At 43.9% G+C, this 20,794-nt stretch overlaps 1 protein-coding gene across 1 annotated transcript in view; it reads right to left on the bottom strand.

Moving 5' to 3' along the window:
- Positions 1-227: 227 nt before the first annotated feature.
- RGS13 (regulator of G protein signaling 13) overlaps positions 228-20,794 on the bottom strand; it is a 33,534-nt gene continuing 12,967 nt past the window's right edge. Inside the window, exons 4-6 of the mRNA XM_006147030.2 lie at positions 19,545-19,606; positions 3,881-4,047; positions 228-743 (exon numbers count right to left, since the gene is read on the bottom strand). Of these exons, the coding sequence (XP_006147092.1) occupies positions 561-743; positions 3,881-4,047; positions 19,545-19,606 (412 nt within the window). The 3' untranslated portion in view covers positions 228-560. The remainder of the gene's footprint in view (positions 744-3,880; positions 4,048-19,544; positions 19,607-20,794) is intronic.

Raw genomic sequence — 20,794 nt, 5'->3', positions numbered from 1 at the left:
GAGTTTTTCACATGCAGGGGATATATACAATATAAAAGTTAAATTATGAATATAACAATAGAAACATTTTACAAATAAAATAACTTTCAAAAACATACCCTTCAGGAACTGCTTATTATAATACAATTGATGATATTGATAGTACTGTTTGCTTATTTAAGTTATTAAGAGCACTTTATAGAATATATTTATACTAGAAACATAATATTAAGAAAATCTGTGCTGCACAATCACAAAATTTTATTAATAAGAGAACATTCATTAGTCGACCATTATAGGAAAAAGCATTATAATGCTTGTGTCATGAAGAAAGGTCTTCCTTTTCATTATGTAGGAATTGAACTACTCATATCTAGGTAAGATATAAACATGTTACTCACATCATAAGAGTTCTAGAACCCATTTCTTCCATGACCCTTTTCTCTTTGAGAGCTAGAAATCAGTTTATAGTTTGATTTCTGTTCAATTCCTACTTTATTACTGGTTTTGTCTTCTTCCAAATGAAAAGACCAATGCCAGGACTTGAATACACCATCTTGAATTTCAGCTTTCAGGGAGAGTCAGGAATTGCTGGACTGAATAGTTTTCAACAGTGTCTGGTACATTTCGGACTTTAGAAATCTGGGATAGGAATCCCTTTCCATATGCATGTACACTATTTTTTGAGCCTCTTCAAAACACGTTTCAGTAGGTTCTTGAATATTCCTGATGATATTTTCTCTTGTCGAACTGTCAATGTTAATCTGAAAGGCGAAAGCACACGTGAGCAAGCATAACTGCAGACAGACCGTAACGGAGAGGTTCGGCTTACTCCCTCACTCCTTTGCAGGGGAATAGGGTTAACTTGGTTTGGAGTTTCCTATGTGTCTAAAAAGGCTTATAACACATCCACTTTTCACTTTTTCTTAAGAGGAAATGTCCACCTTCAGATCCAGGGTGGGAAAGAATCCGCAAGGCCCAAGACCAGTGCAGTCTGAGAAGCCAGAGTTTGTTCAGGAGGATGCTGGTGGTTTCCTTACACACTCCACAAACAAGGAAGTTAGTGAGCCGGAAGTCTTTTTTTTTTTTTTTTTTTCACACAAATACTAAAATGTATTCATATCAATAGATTGTGTTTCTCCTTGCTCATGCACTACTGTATAGACAGGGATATAGTACAATAGCTACATTATAACTATTGGATCGGAAAAGCCATATTTTCTTTTCTTTTTTTCAAATTTAAAAATATAATTTATTTTCATATATTTATCTTTTTTTCACATTATTTATTATTTGTTTTTTTGTATATACTTTCAATCATATTGTTTGGCTTACCATGAGACCATTTCAATATGTGCACATTTCTCCCCAGACCCGTTGATCAAAATATCTTTAACAGGGAACCAGCAGTTAGCGTAATGGCTATGTCGCTGGACTCCCATGTAGTCGACTGCGGTTTGCGTCCCGGACCCGGTGGCTTAAAACTCATGCTGGGCACGTGTGCGTGCGTGCCCAAGATCCCGAGAGGAGAATGGAGGAGAAGGGATTGCGGCGTAACCATCCCCTAGTGCCCATATAGTCAACTGATCTTTGACAAGGGGTACCAGTCAGTCCAGTGGGAAAAGGAAAGCCTCTTCAGCAAGTGGTGCTGGAAAAACTGGACTTCCACTTGCAGAAAGATGAATCTGAACCCCTACCTCTCTCCTTTGACAAAAATCAAGTCAAGGTGGATCAAGGATCTAAATCTAAGACCTCAAACTATAAAGCTGCTCCTGAAAAACACTGGGGAAACTCTGGGAGAAACTGGTGTGGGGAAAGACTTCTTAAAGAAGACCCTCAAAGCAGAGTCGATCGTCCCCAAAATAGACAAATGGGATTACATCAGACTAAGAAGTTTCTGCATGGCCAACGACACAGTAATTAGTGTGAATCGACAGCCCTCAGAATGGGAAAATATTTTTGTAAATTTTGCATCAGATAAGGGACTGATAACCAGAATACACAAGGAACTAAAAAAAACTGTTTGGAAAAAAGATGATCAACGCTATTAAAAGGTGGGAGAAGGAGATGAAAAAAAACACTCGCTAAAGATGACATACGAATGGCCAAAAGGCATATGAAAAAATGTTCAACCTCCCTCATCATAAGGGAAATGCAGATAAAAACAACAATGAGGTACCACCTAACCCCAGTCAAAATGTCTAATATTAAAAAAAAACAAAAAATGATAAGTGTTGGCGGGGGTGTGGTGAAAGGGGAACTCTTTTACACTGCTGGTGGGAATGTAGATTGATCCAACCACTCTGGAGAATAATTTGGAGATTCCTCAAAAATCTACAGATAGATCTGCCATATGATCCAGAGATCCCACTCCTCGGTATCTACCCAAAGGACAGAAGAATTCTTCATTGGAAAAGTGCTTGCACATCGATGTTTATTGCAACACTATTCACAATTGCTAAGTCATGGAACCAACCCAAATGCCCCCGTATGGAGGAATGGATTGAAAAACTGGCACATAAACTCTGTAGAATATTACTCAACCATAAAAACCAACAGAACCCTGACTTTTGACAGAAAGTGGAAGAATATGGAAGATGTACTGCTGAGTGAGGCAAGCCAGGCTATGAAGAAGAGATATTGTATATCCCCACTTAACTTATACCATATGTCTGCATTCTGTGACTGAAACTGATTGACTAACGGTTGAACAAACACAAGAGATGGGTGTGAATGTGAGCTGGAAGTCTTTTTAAGGAAAAGAGAAGTTGGTACTATTTTAACATTTATCTTCCTTAATAGTCACAAATGGTGATTTAACTAACTATGCCTTGAAATGGGAAGAAGGTGAGGAGAAGTGGAGAGAGGGGAGAAGTGGAGAAAGAAAGAGGAGAAGTGGTTATTTCAATACAACTAATATTTTCCAGACAAGAATTTGAGGAAACTAGTAATAACACTGGATTGTCCTGAGTGATAAAATATTCAAATACTCTTTTGAAAATTTTTCTTTTTTTCCTATTTTTTTAATTCTTTTTTTTTTTTTTCCTTCTAAGACTAGGGAGAAAATCAGATTTCTCTAGGAGAAAAGGATCTCGTTGGACCTTGGAAGTCTTCTGGAGACATGCCCTACATGCGGCATACACCTCCGGCAAGTGAGGCCTCAGTGTGATCCCTTCCTCAGCATGTAGGAGGACCGTGACAGTGGGCAGCCTCAGAACAGGTCCCGAGCTTGGGGTCCCCAACTGCACGTTCTTCCCCAGGCTCTCCTTAGCATTTTCATTCTCTGTTCTCTCTTCACCAGGAAGTCTCTCAGCACGTCTGTTTCATTCCCGACTCTATTTTCCTTGGGCAGTTGTAAATGACTGTCTGCTGGGTGTCTAGGTTTAACTTCAGGTGACAGGAAGCCCTGCTGTGTTCGCAAACTTAGCCCAAGGTCGCCAGGATGTCCACAGGCTTACTTATGGTATTAGTATTGGGTCATCAGAAAAATGATGTATTTTTCTGTTTTTCTATGCAAAAATGTGTCATGACTTTTCAGATGACCAAATAGTTCCTGCTTTTAAGGCAAGTTCTTACTCTAAAGAGTCTTATTTTTCCTTTTAACATCTCTGAGAATTAAGATCATTTAATGGCAAGAGGATTTGGAGCCAGACAGGCCTAGCTTCGAATCCCAACTTTGCCACTTACTGGCTCTGCGATGCTGGACAAGCTAGCTCCTTCTTCAGAGTCTCAGGTTTCTTATGTGTAAGATGAAGTTAGTGAGACTGGCTTTACAGCATTTCGGGAGACCCTGGGTGTAAAGTCCCTGGCTCCCACGAGTGCTTGACAGCCTCAGTGCCCTCCCCGGGATGGACACATTTCCATTTCCCGGTGTTGATGGATTTCATTTCCCTGGGGTTACCTCTCTAGGGGACTGTGGCTGGATGTAAATCCTGTAAAGCTTCTTTGCTCTAGAAATTCTGCTCCACCGTGAGGCGATTTTCTTATAGGTTTCACACGCCATCCAGAATTTGATGTTCTCGTCACTGTGCTCCATTTTTAAGTACGCTGCGTAGACTACGGGGCCATCTAAAATAGAGGAGGAATCAGTTTTCATAAATCGAGATTACCCAAAACGCTGAACAATGCATAATAAAACGAAGGTCTCTGTAAGAGTTTCCAAGTCATCTAACAAGTGCGTATGTCCTGTCTCCACCTGTCACACAGAGAGATGCCTGCCTGGGAAGCACGTTCGACACTGCGAGGTCATCCCTTTATTCTGAGTCACTCAGAGCCAGAGGGCATGAGTGAGGGCCTCGACAGGACACCTTACAGGGACCCAGGAAAAGGACTTGAGCCCACCAGGCAGGCAGAGCAGGCATCATGAAGCTGACGTGAAAAGTCCTAGACCCTACAACACACCAGGGGCTTGAAGGGGTTCAGATCTAAACAGGAAGGAACATCTCCAAGCCACGTAGGAAGAACACTCCAGAGCATTTCCCAGTGTCCAACCAAAGCAGGAGAACACCGGTGGGTGAAAATTCAACTTCATAATCATGGTTTACGGTTCAAATGAGAAATAAGGAACCAGGCAAAAAGTGCTGGTTAAGGAGAAAAGGCTTAGGTGAGCCGTCACAAATCTACTAGGAATTACATCGCTAAATGATAAAAGGACAATACAAATTTCAATTCATGTTGCCAGAAATGTGTGTAGGCACACGCTGAAAATGTGGCCACCAGAGACTGATCACCAGCACTGGAGTATCCTTTCCCACGAAGCTGTACATGATGTGATGCATACAGTCGGTGAGTTTGGAAATGCGTATGTACCCAGAAGCCACCGCCATGATCAGACATAAACATACCCCTCATTTCCAAAAGCAGAGAAATGTGATGACCAGTACTGTGGTCAGTATTGTTAACTGTTATGAGAAATAACGGTAATCAGACGGAACGGAAATAATAAAATCATATTTTCCTGCATCTTTATATAATATGTACGTGTGTGTGTGTGTGTGTGTGTGTGTGTGTGTGTGTGCATTTGGTCTCACACATGGAGAGAGAGAGTCTTCTATCACTAGAAAGCCAGGTTCCTTGACTTCTTGGCTTCTACTGTGTCTGTCAGGAGATGACAGAGGAATAAAAATATTTTGTATTTAGGGCCAGCAGGCGGCATCGTGGTTAAGGTGCTGGACTTCCACATGGCCAACCGCAGTTTAAGTCCCGGGCCCGGCAACTTCAAACTCATGCTGGGCGTTGTATGTGTGTGCCCAAAATCCCAAGAGGAGAATGGGGGAGGAGGGATTGCAGTGTGGCCATCCCCCTGGGGGGTCATTTCTCACTCTCTCTCTGTCTCTCTGGTGAGTGCATGTGCCCTGTAGCAAAAAAATCTCTCTTAAAAAAGAGGTATTTTATATTTAAGAAATAGAACTTGAATCAAGATAAATCGCACCTCTGGAGGCATTAGGGCTACCGTGGGAGGTGGGAGCAAGGGTAGCCCTCATGACACTGTGTGGGCGGTAGCTCAACAGGAAGACCCGGGGTGAGAGGACAGATAAGTGGGGTGGGGCTCACACTGAAGCGGAACACAAAAAGCGATACAGGCGAGATATTGCCATCCAGTGGGGAAATCGACTTTACTTAGATTTCAAACATGATAGTTATTTTAGCAGCAAAACGACTTGAAGCTGCTCCTTGCCTCACTGGAAAGGCAGGAACTCAAGGCACATTGTACGTGTAGCCGTGGCTGCTGGCGTTAGAGAAGCAGGAAGGAGGGGGCAAGCTCAAAGAATGACTGCAGTGAGGCGGCCGGAGGGCAGAGGCTGCTGGAGGGGAGAGGGAGAGGCAGGAGGTGATGGCCAGGGGCATGAGAAGACCTGCAGCCAGTGGGCCATGACGGTGTAAGGAGACCACAGTTCTGACACCAGCAGATGGCATAATGGTTACATTGCTGTAATCTCACATAGTCGACCACAGTTCAAGTCCCAGACCCAGCGGCTTAAAACTCACGCTGGGCGCATGTGTACGCACCCAAAATCCAGAGAGGAGAATGGAGGAGAAGGAATTATGGCGTGGCCATCCTCCCTGGGGGTGATTTCTTGCTTTCTTACCATCTCTATCCCTCTGGGAACACATGTGCCCTATAGCAAAAATCTCTCTCTTATAAGGAAAAAAAAGGAAACCACAGTTGTTACGTTCTGCAAACGAGGGGCCATGTGCTACACTGATGTCAGTATAGATCCACGATACAATCCATTTTTAATAGGTTTTTAAAAAATAAATAAAACAAAAAGTCCTTTCTGGTTTAGCAAGTAAAGTTAAAAGCCAGTATTTTTCAGAGTACATTGAAAAAAAGAGTTCTGTTTTTTACGTTAAAATTTTTTATTGCCAGAGGACATGTGTGCTTGTGAGAGAAGAGAGAGCAAGAAAGTGCTCCCCAATGGGGTGTGGTCTTCCCACAGTCCCCTGCCTCCGTTTCTAGGTGCGGTGGGGGCTTTGGGCATGCGCACACGGCCCTGCTTGGTTTATTTATTTATTTATTTTTTTCAAGCTGTAGGGGCTGGGATTCAAACCACAGAGGGCGGCAGGGGGTATGGCTCTCTTAACCACCTGGCTAGCAGGCTGGCCCGTGGTAATCTATCAAGTCGGAACTGAATTGCTCAGTTTAGAAGTTTTATCGACTCCTACAGGATAGAAAAGCCTGTTGTAAATCAGGCAAGGTGGCTCATTGCTTTAAATGGGACGCGTTCTGAGTGTCGTTCTCGGAGAGCGTGATTCTGCGTGGGGAGCGTGGGTGACGAGCCACAGGGTTCCTCCTTTAAACTGACGCCATGGAAGGACAGGGACAGGTCATAAGCAGCCAGCGTCCGCCTTTTTTGGGACAATTGAGAGTGGTGCTTTTGGGCCCTTTCTGGCTTGTTCTTTTAAAACTAGTCACTGAAAGGAGCATTTCTGTGACTCACAAGGTGACACATCGCAGTGTTCCTGATGCAGAAGGGAAATGTGAGATTTCTCGTGCCTGAGTCAGAGCAGGGCCCGTTTATTTCAGGATTATTGACGGCTACAGGTGCTCTGTGCCACAGAATGCACTAGAAAGGTGTCTAAACCAATTTAAAATCCGCTTTATTTTCAGTCCACATCTTTGGGCATTAGGGATAATACATTCCCTACTTCTACCGGAATTTGTGTGAAGTTTTAGAACAGACCTGTTTTTATTACAAAGTCCTCTGGTATGGCTTTTTTTATGGGTTTTTTTTTTTTTTTTTTAATTTTTTTTATTTTACCTTCTCTTTCCTGTATTATATTATAAATGTAGCTTACAGGGCTAGGAGTTGTTTTTAATATAGAAAAATTCCAAGAGAGCAATAACTATTATTAACCATGTGTTACAGTTCCTTTTAATCCTTTATTCTTGTATAATTGCCTGTCTAGGTAGCATTCATGTATTTGTGCAGACGTACACGCATGCAAATTACCTGATTTGCATGATAATAAAAAGCGAGTCTGAGTCGCCCACATTCTTTCATATTTGGCAAACGCTGCTTTCTCCTTTTACGTTTTTTAAAGGTTTTTATTTTTTTAAATTTTAACTGCCAGAGGGAGTATGCACTGGCCAAGCGAGACAGAGAGTGGGAGGGAGAAAGCCTCCCCCGTGAGTGTGGTCATGCTGCAATCCCTTTCCATTTCTCCAACCCCGGGGTGAGGGGCACTCACAAGCCCTGGAATAATTTTTAAGCCACTGGGACTCAGATTTTAATTGCGATCAGCGACGTGGGATTCAGCTTCCTTCACCACGAGGCTACCAAGTGGGCCTTGGTTTATGTTATTTATTGAGAGAGAGTCAACCCCCGGGAATTCTGCTGTGAGGTGATCCCTCCGCCGGCACCCGCAGGCAGAGCACCTGCGGTCCTGGGTTCGCCCTGCAGTGTCAGGTAAGCCCGGGCCAGGCAGGTGGCCCTGATACTGCACTGTGGCTCGGGCCGCCTGGCCACCCTGCCGGGCCTGCTTGGTGCTTTTAACGGTCTCTAGGAGTGCACTGACGTGCGAGGCCTTGATGCATGTTCCGCCTCGTGATTTTGAACATTGGGATTGGGCCCCTACTTTTGTTTATAAATTATCCTACACTGAGTGTTTTGGTTTATAAATCTTTGCATCTCTAATTATTTTCCTAGAGTTAATTCAAAGGAGTAGAATTCCTAGACTGAAGATGTTATATTGTTGGACATTCTTGACACATATTGCAAAATTGCTCCAGGAGGATCCCGTGACTCGCCTTTACTGACGGCTGGGCAGCGATTGCCCACTCCACGCTTTCCAGGTTGATGGGGTGGCACTGACTCGCCGTTACTGACGGCTGGGGCAGCGATTGCTGACTCCACGCTTTCCAGGTTGATGGGGTGGCACCGACTTGAAATTGTTTACATTTATATTTTTTAAATATAAATGGTAACCTATTTAAAAATGTTTCTTTCTTCATGAGTGACAGAGACAGAGAGAGAGAGCACTCCTGGCAGGGTCTCGATGCTGCGGCACCCCCAGCCCTGTTACTGACGGCTGGGGCAGCGATTGCTGACTCCACGCTTTCCAGGTTGATGGGGTGGCACCGACTTGAAATTGTTTACATTTATATTTTTTAAATATAAATGGTAACCTATTTAAAAATGTTTCTTTCTTCATGAGTGACAGAGACAGAGAGAGAGAGCACTCCTGGCAGGGTCTCGATGCTGCGGCACCCCCAGCCCTCAGTTGGTCCCAGACCATGGTACACATCATCGGGGAGGTCTCTGGACACAAACCGGGAGCCATCCTGTGTGGGAAGTGTTTGTTTTCCTCCTGTGCCACCATCTGGTCCTGTGTGTCTTTTTCCCCCAACCATTTCCTGTGAATTTCAAATCTTTGGTCTGTTCTCCTTTTGAATTGTTAGTGCTTTCTCGAATTTATCAGATCTTTTTTATAAATGAAAGACCCTATCTCTTACAGTTTGCATTATAGTCTCTTCTCCTTTTACATAGTACATTTTTTTAATGATTTTTGAGATGTATTTGTAAACCTTTTACTTTTAAAACTTGCATTCACCTACCTAATTCTGCCATCAATTGTTTATGCACTTTTATTGGAGGAAACTCTGGGATAAGAATTGGGTCGACACCCTTTCTACCTTCTGGTTGCTTTCCCGTTACCCTCGCGTTCCAGGCCAGACATCCTGACAGTGGCTGGAGGGCCCGTGAGAGCACAGCCTTCTGTTCCCTCAGTCCTGGCTCCTGTCATCCCTGGGTGTCTGAGCCCTGCTATTCTTTGCCAAGCCACGTGTCACCTCTCTCCTGCTGTATCCCTGGGCCCTGCTGTGGGGTAGGTTTTAGTGGGACCGAAGACTCAGCTTATGCCTCCCAGTTTCTGGGAATTTTCTCTGAATTCCCCAAGTTAGAGGACTGCTTCCTGATAGCTGAGAAATAGCAATAGCACCTAATGCACACCTATTTTAACTTCCAGTCCTCTCTCTGTCTCTGTCTCTCTGTCTCTGTCTCTCTCTTAAAACACACATTAGTATATAGTACATAGACACTTGCATATATTTATATACATATTTTCATGTATTCATAATATACATATACTTCTCTCTCTATATATAGATTTATATATTTAAAAAAACAGTATTTTTGTTGTCACTGTTTACTTCCTTTATTCTCTCACACATCTGAGAACCATTTGAAGGTTAGAACTGCGGCTTATTTATTAATACCCATGTAGACCCAGTGTCTACACACTGCCCGCTCTAGAGTAGGTCCTGAAAAAAACGTGCTTGTCTGTCTGGGTGGTTGGATCCCCCATGTTTCTACATTTTAAAGTGAATTTCTACAGTTCTTTAAAACTGAGGAAGCAGGCCCTAGTTGTCAGCATCCGAGAAGCACTGGCATGCTACTACTGAGCAGAAATGCCTATAAAAGGCCAGGGTTTGCCCTCAGCAAGGCGAAGGAGTGCACGAGACATTACAGGAGTCAGACAGAGCGCGAGAGGAAGGCCGAGGCAAGGCAGTGCCAGGTTGATGGCAGGAGCCATGGCAACAGCAGTGGTTGGCAGAGATGAGAAGAGCTGGCGGTGTCGGAAGCTGCCTCTCCACAGCGAGCAGCAGAACCTCCTGCAGGTGAGCAGAGCTGAGAAGGTGGCTCTGTGTCTGGGGTCGGGTGCCCACGAGGGAGCAGCAAATCCTTTAGCAACTTGGATGTCTGCTCTGCAGGTGATGCAGGCGACGATGCACCGGCCCACTAGGTGTCATCAACACGGAGCAGCCTCCAGAGCCTGCGGCAGGGAGGTAACCCCCCAGTGGTCAGCCCGGGGTTCCCAAGGTCGTCTGGCTGTGATCGCCATGATGTGGAAAGAGAAGACAGCATTCTCTACGTCCAAGGATGGCTTTGAGTAAAATGGAAAGATGGATGCAAACTGTGATGCAGAACGCTCGCCTACCTAGGCCCGGTCAGCTGTGTGTCTCTGCCTCTCTCCTGGAGCCACCAGAGCAGGCCAGAGGAAAATGAACTGCTTCCACACTCGAAATCAACATTGCAGAGTTTAAACGTGCACTCGGCCCTGCCCAGTCAGCTAACGATCCTCAGTACCACGGCTCTAGAAATCAGCAACTGTGCCCCACCTTCTCCCCTGTCAGCACGCCCACACAGCCCTCTGTGGTGACCTTGCCACAGCCCTCACTGAGGACACGGCCTTCCTCGAGCAGTGCCTGGCCTTTTCCCACCACAGCTACCCACCATCATCTAGACCTGCCCTTTCCTTATTTAAAAAAGATAATTGCTGCGGGGCGTGTGTACTTGCCAGAGAGAAAGAGAGAAAGCACCCTTCAGTGGGGCCTGGTCACACCACGATCCCTTCTCCATTTCTCCGTCCTGTTGGGATCTTGGGCACACACACATGTGTGCCGGCATTTTTCAAAGCACAGCCGGCCATGTAGGATCTGGCTCCCTTAACCCCTGGGCTACTGCCCATCCTTTCTAACTTCCTTCCTAAAAGGGGGTTGTCCTTGCTCCTTTCAGGACTGACCAAATAATCCTTTTCAGCCCCCACCCTAGTTTTTCTGCCTCCATTGCTCTGCATTTTCTCCATTGCTCTTACAGTGACTGTCTCCTACCCTCTCTTGTGTCTCTCTAATTTTTTTCCTCACAAATGGTTGCCATCATTGTCCATATATGTTGCTGTATTTCCCAAATAAAACCATACCAACTATTGACCCCATTTTCCCACTGTGGACTTTACGCCCCTTTCTGGTCTCTGCCCTTTCCTCTGCCAACCTTCTCAGCATCACTCAGGTAACACCTTCCTTCCTCCTCACACTCTGATCCTGCTCTGTCCAGGCGTCAAGACCCCCGTATTGCCACACCCAGCGGTCACTGTTCTTCTCTCTCTTAAGTGACTTTTTGGCAATCTTTCACTCAGATCACACGCCCTTCCTGAAACACATTTCTTTTTGGCTTCCCTGAGAACACGCTGTCTGGCTGTGGCTCGTTCTCAACTCACCTGACGCTCCTTTTCCATCCCCTCCTCTTCCCTGGGCTTCCCTAGGCTTGGCAATACTAACGTGCCCCTAACTCCATCTCTAGATCCCTCCTCTCTGTCTGCTCTCCCTCTAAGTGATCTCACACCCCATGGTGTTTGTTAGCATCTATATGCTAGTTACTTCCAGCCTCATCTCCCCCAGATTGAGTCCCCGTCTCCCCTGTCGTTTACTACACTAATCCTTTAGCTAGTCTCTCTGCTTTCATTCTTCAGAAGAGAACCAAGAAGTCTTTAAAAAACACATCAAATCTTACTTCTCTGCAGTTTAAGGTCATGTATGTGTTCTATTAGGCCCTGTGTTTTTGCCATGATGACTACTTTTGGAGTATTTTGAGAAACTTATCAATCTCATCTACAAGAACTTAAATTTTTTTTTTCTGTTTATTTCTTCCATGAGAAGAAAAAAGAGAGAAAAAATAAGAGATAGAGGGAGAGAGAGAAAGAGATGGTGTCCCTAACAGAGTCTTAATGCCATGATTTGCCCTCTGCCAAATCAGGATCCTCGCACATGTGTTCCTGGCTCACTCAGGGAGGTCTCCAGAGGTGCACTGAGAACCTCTCCCTGTGGCTCAGCCTCCCAGAGCGTGGCATTTGACCACTAAGCCATAATCTGGCCCCTCTCAGCATCGTTTAAAATGGTTTTCACTTAAGCCACTCTGTGCAGAGACCCCAGCTGGCTGCTGCTCGTTGTTGTTCAGTGCTTTGCTCAGTGTTGACCCTCCAGACGGGACTTCTTTAACTCTCTAACTGAATGTCACTCTCATTCCTGACTTTCCCTGTTGTAACATTTGGTTTTATTTTCTACAAAACACTTAACCACTGTCTGGAATTTATTCACTAATCTCTCTGTGTGTGTTTCTATCTCCTTCCTCTAGGGGGAGCACAGAGCTGAGCATGGTGATATCTTAAGCCTTGTCCACCCCGAGGTCCCCAGGGTTTCAAATGTCTGCCAGATACTCAGTAAACCTGAAGGACTCTTCCAGGGGGGTCACTTGTGCTTCACTAAAATTTTTTGTTTATATGAAACATAATTCACTCCAATGTCATTGGGCAACCCCTGTCCTCATCTTTTGAGATTTAATAAATACATTTAAGTATGACCTTCTCCATTTCTTCTGGCATTACAGATTTTTATTATTTTATTATTTTTCAGTCTTGGTCTTCCAGTTTTAAGAGACTGAGTTTTAGGGGACTGTTGATTCCCTTCTCATTTTAAATGTGTTTTTTCTTCCAATCTGTTCTAGTTCCTCTCTGTCTCTATTAACACTTAGCCGTCAGAAATACCCAGGATTTTGTTTCTGATTTTCATCTTGGCAATGTCTAGGACTCTGAGATATTTTTGAATGTGGTACCAAAGAAAAATATTAGGTAATTATTAGGTAATTTTATGGGGAGATGACTAAAAGCTCAGACAAATTTTGTTCTGGTCCATTTAAAAACACTATTTTTATGTCCAGTGGAAAATAATTTAATTATTTCTTAAAAGCTTAGATGTTTGGAAACTTGAATAATTTTCTATCATGTATAGACTCAAATTTTGCAGGGTACCTTCTGCTTAATTAGTTTTAGAATCCAGGTGTTGGGTGCACTTATATTGGGTTGTTGGAAAAGATATGACATATTTTTTCTATGTTTTTCTATGCAAAAATGCATCATAAGGGGCCAGCAGATGGCATAATGGTTATGTCACTGGACTCTCACGTAGTTGACTGCAGTTCGAGTCTCAGACTTGGCATCTTAAAACTCACACCAGGTGTATGTGCATGTGTGCCAACAATCCTGAGAGGAGAATGGAGGAGAAGGGATTACAACATGACCATCTCCCCAGGGGGTGATTTATTGCTTTCTGTCTCTCTGTCTTTCTGGCCAACGTACATGCCCTATACCAAAGACAAAACAAAACAAACTCTCTAAAAAAAATGCATCATGACTGTTCCGACAACCTACTATTTATAATATATATTTTTGCTATATTAATTTATCATTATTAGATAATTATAGGATCGTCTTTGTCCCTTTGTATAGTTTTTGACCTAAAGTCTATTTTATGTGATATGAGCTTAGCTACTCCTGCAAGTTTTGTTTTTCTGTTGGTATGGAATATCCTTTCACATTCTTTCATTTTAGCGTATGTGTCCTTACTGATGAGCATACTGGCAACATATCATGAGGTATTTTTTTAAATCTATGCAGCCAGTTTATATATTTTGGGGGGAATTAATTATGTTTACATTCAAGCATGTTGTTGATGATTAAACACCTATTCTGTCATTTTCTTTTTCAAAAAAATTATTATTTTATTTAACTTTATTCATTTATTTATGTATTTGTTTTAATTTGACCAGAGGGGGGCGGAGAGAGAGAGAGAGAGAGAGAGAGAAAGAAAGCAAGCATGTCACCAGGTCCAGGACACGAACTACAGTCAGCCATGTGGGAATCCAGTGCCTTAACCACCACACCACCTGCTGACCCCATACTCTCATTTTCTTGTTTTCTGGCTATTCTGTACTGTGTTTCTCTCTCCCTCTTTTATTGTTTGTCTTTTTGATTTGATGATTTTCTATATTGTTAGAGCTTGATTCCTTTTTCATTCTCCTTTGTATCTGTTCTATAGGTGAGTTTTATATTTTTGTATGTTCTTGTTATAGTAGTTATTGTTTTTCAATTCCGGGTGTAAGACTCCCTTAAGCATTTCTTGTGAAGCTCATCTAGTGTTTGTCTGAGAAAGTTTATTTCTCTTTCATTTGTGAAGGATAGCTTTGTTGGGTATAAGATTCTTAGCAGGATATATAATTCCATTCTCTCCTGGCTTGTATTTAGCTGAGAAATCTGCTCTTAATTTGGTGGAAATTCTCTTATATGTGACTTGACATTTTCATCTTGCTGTTTTTAGGATTTTTTTTTTTTTTTTTTGTCTTTAGTCTTTGAAGTTTGACTGTGATATGCCTTGGAGAACATTTTTTTAAAGTTTCTTTGGAGACTTTTAAGTCTTCCTGGATCTGAAGGTCCCCATTTCAAGACTTGGGAAGTTTACTGCTATTGTTTTGTTTGTTTGTTTTAGGTTTTTGTTACCAGGCATGCGTGCTGGCTAGAAAGAGACAGAGAAGGAAAGTGAGAAATCACCCCTCAGGGGCATGGCCACACTGCAATCCCTTCTCCTCCATTTTCCTCTTGGGGTTTTGGTCATGCACGCATACATGCCCAGCATGATTTTCAAGCCTCCAGGGTCAAGACTGAAACCATGGTCAGAAATGTGGGAATCCAGAGCCTTAACCATCATGCCACCTACTGGTGGCATGTTCACTGGTTTTGTTAAACCCGTTTTCTGTGCATTTGTAGTCATATCTCCTTCTAAGACTCCTATAATGCAACTATTATTTTTTCACTAATAATGTCCCATTAGCCTTGTATACTTTTTATTTTTATTCTTTTTTTCTTATCTGACTGTGTTACTTCATTTAATCTATCATTAAGCCCTGAGATTTTCTTCTCTTTGATCTAGTCTGCTCTTAAGATTCTGTTACACTCTTTATTTCATTGATTGAGTTCATCAGTTTTAAGGTGTCTGGTTCTTTGTCATGATTTGTTTGTTGAATTTCTCATTTCGACTGGAGAGTTATTGTGCTGCTTTGGGAATGTTCTGTTGCCTTCCTTTTTCTCCGGGCGGGGGGGCGGGGTCCCTGCACCAACATCTGCCATGTGCACATCTGGAGGAACAGTGGCCTTTACTAATTTCGTCGTGTGACTTCTGTGGCGAAGTATTTTCTGTTGGAGTGGGTCATAGGAGGTCAGCTGGGTGGTGTGTGTTCTGGAGAGTTATTGTGCTGCTTTGGGAATGTTCTGTTGCCTTCCTTTTTCTCCGGGCGGGGGGGCGGGGTCCCTGCACCAACATCTGCCATGTGCACATCTGGAGGAACAGTGGCCTTTACTAATTTCGTCGTGTGACTTCTGTGGCGAAGTATTTTCTGTTGGAGTGGGTCATAGGAGGTCAGCTGGGTGGTGTGTGTTGGCTTTGGGTCTGAGAGGACTTCGTAGTGTAGTCTCCATGCAATTTTTTTCAGCTGAGTTCCACCTCAGGAATGTCTGTAGTTGCCTCAGTGGTCTGGAGTGAAGGTTTAGAGTGGCTAGTCTGCCAGCTCAGACCTAGCTCTCCCAATGGCACAGAGAGACTGTGAGTGGGTCGCGTTGCTCTAGTGGCTTCAAGTGCATGGCTCAAGGCTGAGAGCAGATCCCCAGACTGTGCTGATAAACTATGGATTGTCAAGACTGCTCCGGTGCTGGTCTGTCTCTGTGGGCCGTGGATCAGTGGGGACACTCCCGTTGCCGGTGTGCGGTCAAAGGTGGGGCTGTTTTAGAAGGTGGGCAGGACTGCTGGCACGTGAGCACAGCTATGCCTGGAGGTGCTGGTATACCTCTGTAAGCGAACAGCTGTGCCTGGAGGTGCTGGTATACCTCTGTAAGCCCTGGGTTGGAAGGACCATTGCTGGCACTGGCATGGTAGGTGCAGAACTCCCATCTGTTCCACAGGCCCTGGGTGAGAGGCTGACGCCGGTGCTGGCATGCTGTACACAAGGCCACAGGCCTCTGTTTGCAGGCTCCGGTAGGTGGGGCCATTGCTGGCACCCGTGCTCTGGGTTTGGGATGACAGACAGATTCTGCAGGCCCAGGTGGATGTGGCCTCAGGATGCCCGGGTGAGGGAAGGCCGAATGTGGGCTGGGCTCTCTCTCTGGGGTATGCAGTGATGCAGAGCCCCAGCAGCTCTCCAGATGGAGCTTAGGGTCTGTGAGAAGACCTCAGATGCTCATGGCATCAATGGTGCTGCAGAGGGTCTTTCCCTTTTTTTCCCTACCACAGGAAGTCCCAGGATCTCTGAGATGCTCCTGACAGGGGGAATGTGGTAGCAGGTCCATTCTAAGTCTCTATGCACCCCTGCTTTTCCACCGCTTCCCCTCTGCACTCCAGTATTCCCTCTCAACAGTTATGAGTAAATATCAGTCTCTTTTCTTTCAGAGGGAAGTGCACCCAGTAGTCAGCCATCTTGCCGGAAGTTGCTAGATATCACTAACACTCTTAATTTCTAGTTACCATCTAAATTTTGCCAGAGCTGTGATCTCAGATTCATGGTTTTGGGGATCCTCTTTTCCCACAAAGCTGCTAAATTTGACTGTTGACCTAATGGCCAACCAGAGAACTGCTCCTAAACCAATTTCTGTTCATCTGTTGAGACTCAGCCCAATATATTTCCTTCCCATGTGCATTTCCGAGGTACAGTGTTCTTAGAAATAATATATGAATCTACATAAAAATAGCCCTGTGCTTGTCTTCACCTAGAGGCTGCATCTCACCGGTGCCCTTGCTTGGTGGATGTAGGTGCTCGCACCTTCTGGTGTGTTTAATCCTGTGCTCCTGGTTTTATCTTTCTGGTTGGATGGTCCATAGGGTGGTTCATTTTTTATTATGTGATTATTGAAATCTGACATGGACTTCATAATAATGCAGTTTATGCCCAGACTCTTACCCTATTTTTTGCTGGCATTTATAAACAGCAGCATGACGTGTTCCTGTCCTTCTCTTTCCTGTAGATGTCGGTTAGTCTCGGGACACTAGATCTCTGAATTGCTGATTCAAACCAGGAGGGTGGCCACTTAAATTCTTGCCAAATAGGCAACTCTCTTCACTTTGCTTAGGAGGCCTCCAGGCCTGACATAGAAACTTAGAAAATATGACCTGGTATCTCAATCTTTTCATACTAATGCTTGCCTTGTATTCATTCATCGACCACTGATGGCATGCCCCTGAGCTGCACAGTGAGTCTGCAGCCTCTCAGGGGGAGGAGAGGCGAGCCAGAGGCCACCCGTGCTCTGAGGAGAGTTAATCTGGACAGCCATTGTAGAAGAGACCCAGAATACAAACTGGCTCTAATTAATAATGATACAGCAAAATAGAAAATGAAGAAAAAAGTATTTCCAAAAGCTCTCACGGAACAGGTGAAATTTCAATTTTACTTTCAAGGATGGGCAGAATAGGCGGGTGAGATGACAAAGACGGAGCCAAAGCCTGAACAGAAGAGTCAGAGGTGCGCAAGCAGAAAACGGGTGGTAGTCACGCTGGTGGGGCCCTTGCTGTGTGCAGGGGTGAAGCTGAAGAGAAGCCTTAGAGGGGCCAGATAGGGACATAGCAGTAAAAACGGGAAGTTCTCAGTGGCTGGAGCACATGGGAAGGTCCCAGGTTTGCACCTGGAGGCCTCCCTGAGCTGCCAGGCCTGAGGGTGCCCATGATCTGGGCTGCCCAAGGCTACGGTGGGGCTGCTGGGGGTGGGGAGTGCTGTCTTTCTGTCTGTCTTTGTTTCTCTCACCCATGGAGGAAATCAATAAACATTTTTTTAAAGTTACATTTTAGAAAATATAATGATTTAGGTTTTGGAGAGTCCTCAATTCCAAGGTTTTGGACTTTTGGGTGGGCCACAGAGAAGAAAGAATGACCTGTGCTTTATCACCGATAACCGCCAATGACTGCGCCTGGTCTGCACCAGGCATTGTGCGCGCTTTACATGAATCCGCACGATCATGCCGACAGATAGGGGGCAGTCTTCTCCCCTCAGAGGTGCGCGTATCGAACTCCCCGTGGGAGGATAATCTGACAGTGTTGCAAAGCTGGATTGTAGAGGGCTGGGACTAAAATCCAAACTATCAGCAGAGGATGACGCGGTATGACCCGTATAAATAACCTCCTGAACATCTACTTTTGTCTCTTCCCCTTCCTCTTATTCTCTTCCTCTCATTTCAGTGTCCTAAAATTGCTCCGAAGATAGATATTTTTGAAACTCACCATCGTGGTAGCAAACTATGAGGAATCGCTAAGAGTGGAAGCCTGTGGGGAGTGCGGAGAGGAAGAACTCTGGCTCCAATGTTCGTTGGCGAGGTTGCTACAAGGATGGGCACTCAGGTGACGTAGCCCGGAGGTCTGGGCCCCAGAGTCAGGGCAGGGGCCATGAAGTACATGCCACAGAACAGTGGTTAAGCCCTGTGCATAGGGACCAGACCCCACATGGCCGACTGCAGTTCAAATCCCAGCTTGAGTGACCCGGAAAAACCCTGGTTGCGTGTGCAAATTCCAGACAGGACAGAGAAATGAAAGAAAGAGGATCGTGGCATGAACATGCCCTCTTGCAGGGGGCTTTCTCTCTCTGGTGAGTATATGCACCCTCTGGCAATAATAAACAAACAAACAAACAAATAAAAATGTTTCATCAGGAGTAGCCTGGAGAGGGGGGGTCACACTCTCACCCTTATTCTCTGGGCCAGGAAGTGACAAATAGTCCATACCAAGGAGGTTCCTGGGAGGCAGGGAGAGCAGGAAAATTTTCTGTATGTATCCACTATATACTTTTCTGTACCTGATTTTTTTTTCCTTCTGATTTTTCTCTTTTTATTTATTTTTTCTGCAACCTGCCATTTTTCACCCCAAACGTAAGATCAACTGTCCTCTGAAATTTATGTCTTCCTTCACTTGTCCCTCATCGAGCTGGTGACATTATCTTCCTCACGTGCTTTGCTACGCTCTGTCATCATTTGCACGCAACTATCCCAGAGTCCCACTTAAATTGGGCACTGATAAAGTTAGAAACAAACTTTGAGAAGTTTTACGTCAAGACTCAAATTTATCCTTGCTTAGGAAGATACTAAAAACAGCAAATTGTTGATTTATTAAAAAATTTCTAACTTTAGAAGACTATGTTAAAACAGTGTATTTCAGTACGTGTTACTATGTAAGCACATTTTCCAAGAGATTTTACACATACACTTGGGAAGAGTAAATATTCGCAGTGACTAATCTTGTTTAAATTAACACCACAGAAAATAATAGCATTTGACACGACAAACTATTCTCAGAGTTTTCTTTTTCTGTGTCAGCTGCCATTTGGAAGGCCGTGAGAGGAAGGGCATGCGTTCATTATCCAGCATCCCCTCCTCCCCTAAGAATTAAACTGACTAGTTACTAAAGATGAAATATACATGATACTCACACTTCGTAGCCATCAGGTTTTCAAAAGACTGGGCCCACTGTGACACTTCCTCCAAAGTGAGGCTTTGAAAAGAAACGAAAGTGCTGATTGGCTAAGTATTCTCCTGGTTTGGCTGGACTGCAGAGAACCACGTTATCTTGGAAACAGCACCATGGTATACTGGGTGGAAGTTTATCTTCCCGGGCTCATTCACATTTAACTTTTACTATTTTTCGTTTACATTTGACTAAATATTTTAAATGATAAAAATAAGTAGAATAACTTGAAAAATACTTTTTTTTTTTTTTTTTTTGCTATAGGGCGTGTGTGCTCGCCAGGAAGACAGAGAGAGACAGAGAGACAGAAAGCGAGACAGAAAGCGTTTTTAACCAAGAAGCAAGTCACACTCTGTGTGTGGATGCATATTTTATGAGTGTCTAAATGCTTTTTTAGTAAGCACTGTTTTTTTCTTTAGATTTTGTCATAGGGTGTCTGTGTCCCCTGAAGAGAGAAAGAGAGAGAGAGAGACAGAAACAGAGAGAATATGAAAAATTACCCTCCAGGAGGCATGGCCATGCCTCAATTTCTTCTCTTTTATTCTTCTCTTGGGATTTTGGACACACACACACACACACACACACCCTCTCAGTGTGATTTTCAAACTGCTGGGTCTGGAACACGAACCCCAGTTGGCCATGTGGAAATCCATTGCCTTAAGCACTAGTCACCCGGAGGCTCCTTTAGTAAGCATTTTGCATGTCATTGCAATTATTTTAGTCTTATATAGAGATATAATTTACAATAAAAATTTATAATCATTGATTGCTATATCATTTAGAATATGGAGTTTTCTACAAGGAAACATTCCATAGTTTATAAAATTCTTCTTTTCTTTTTTAGAGATTTTTGTTATAGGGTGCGTGCACTCGCCAGAGCATTTCGAGGGCCAGAAGGTAGCATGGTGGTTGAGGTCCTAGATTTCCACATGGCTGACTGTGGTTCAAGTCCCAGAACTGGTGGCTTGAAAATCACAACAAATAAATACATAAATAAATAAGTAAATACATAAATAAATAAATAATTTTAAAAAAAGACACACACACACACACACACACATTTTGAAAGCACCAACACCAAGTTTTCTATTTTCAATGTGAAGATAGCTCTACTGCCAAAATGGTTAATCCAAAGGACTTCCTGTAAGAGGTGTGGCAAGCATCAGTCTCTCTAAGTGTCCCAGTACAAGAAGGGCCAGGGTCCCCGTATGCACA

This window comes from Tupaia chinensis, unplaced genomic scaffold (genome assembly GCF_000334495.1).
Source record: "Tupaia chinensis unplaced genomic scaffold, TupChi_1.0 Scaffold000198_1, whole genome shotgun sequence".
Taxonomy (NCBI): domain Eukaryota; kingdom Metazoa; phylum Chordata; class Mammalia; order Scandentia; family Tupaiidae; genus Tupaia; species Tupaia belangeri.
The sequence above is the reverse complement of the archived record's forward strand: the minus strand, read 5'-3'. Positions and strand labels throughout refer to the sequence as shown.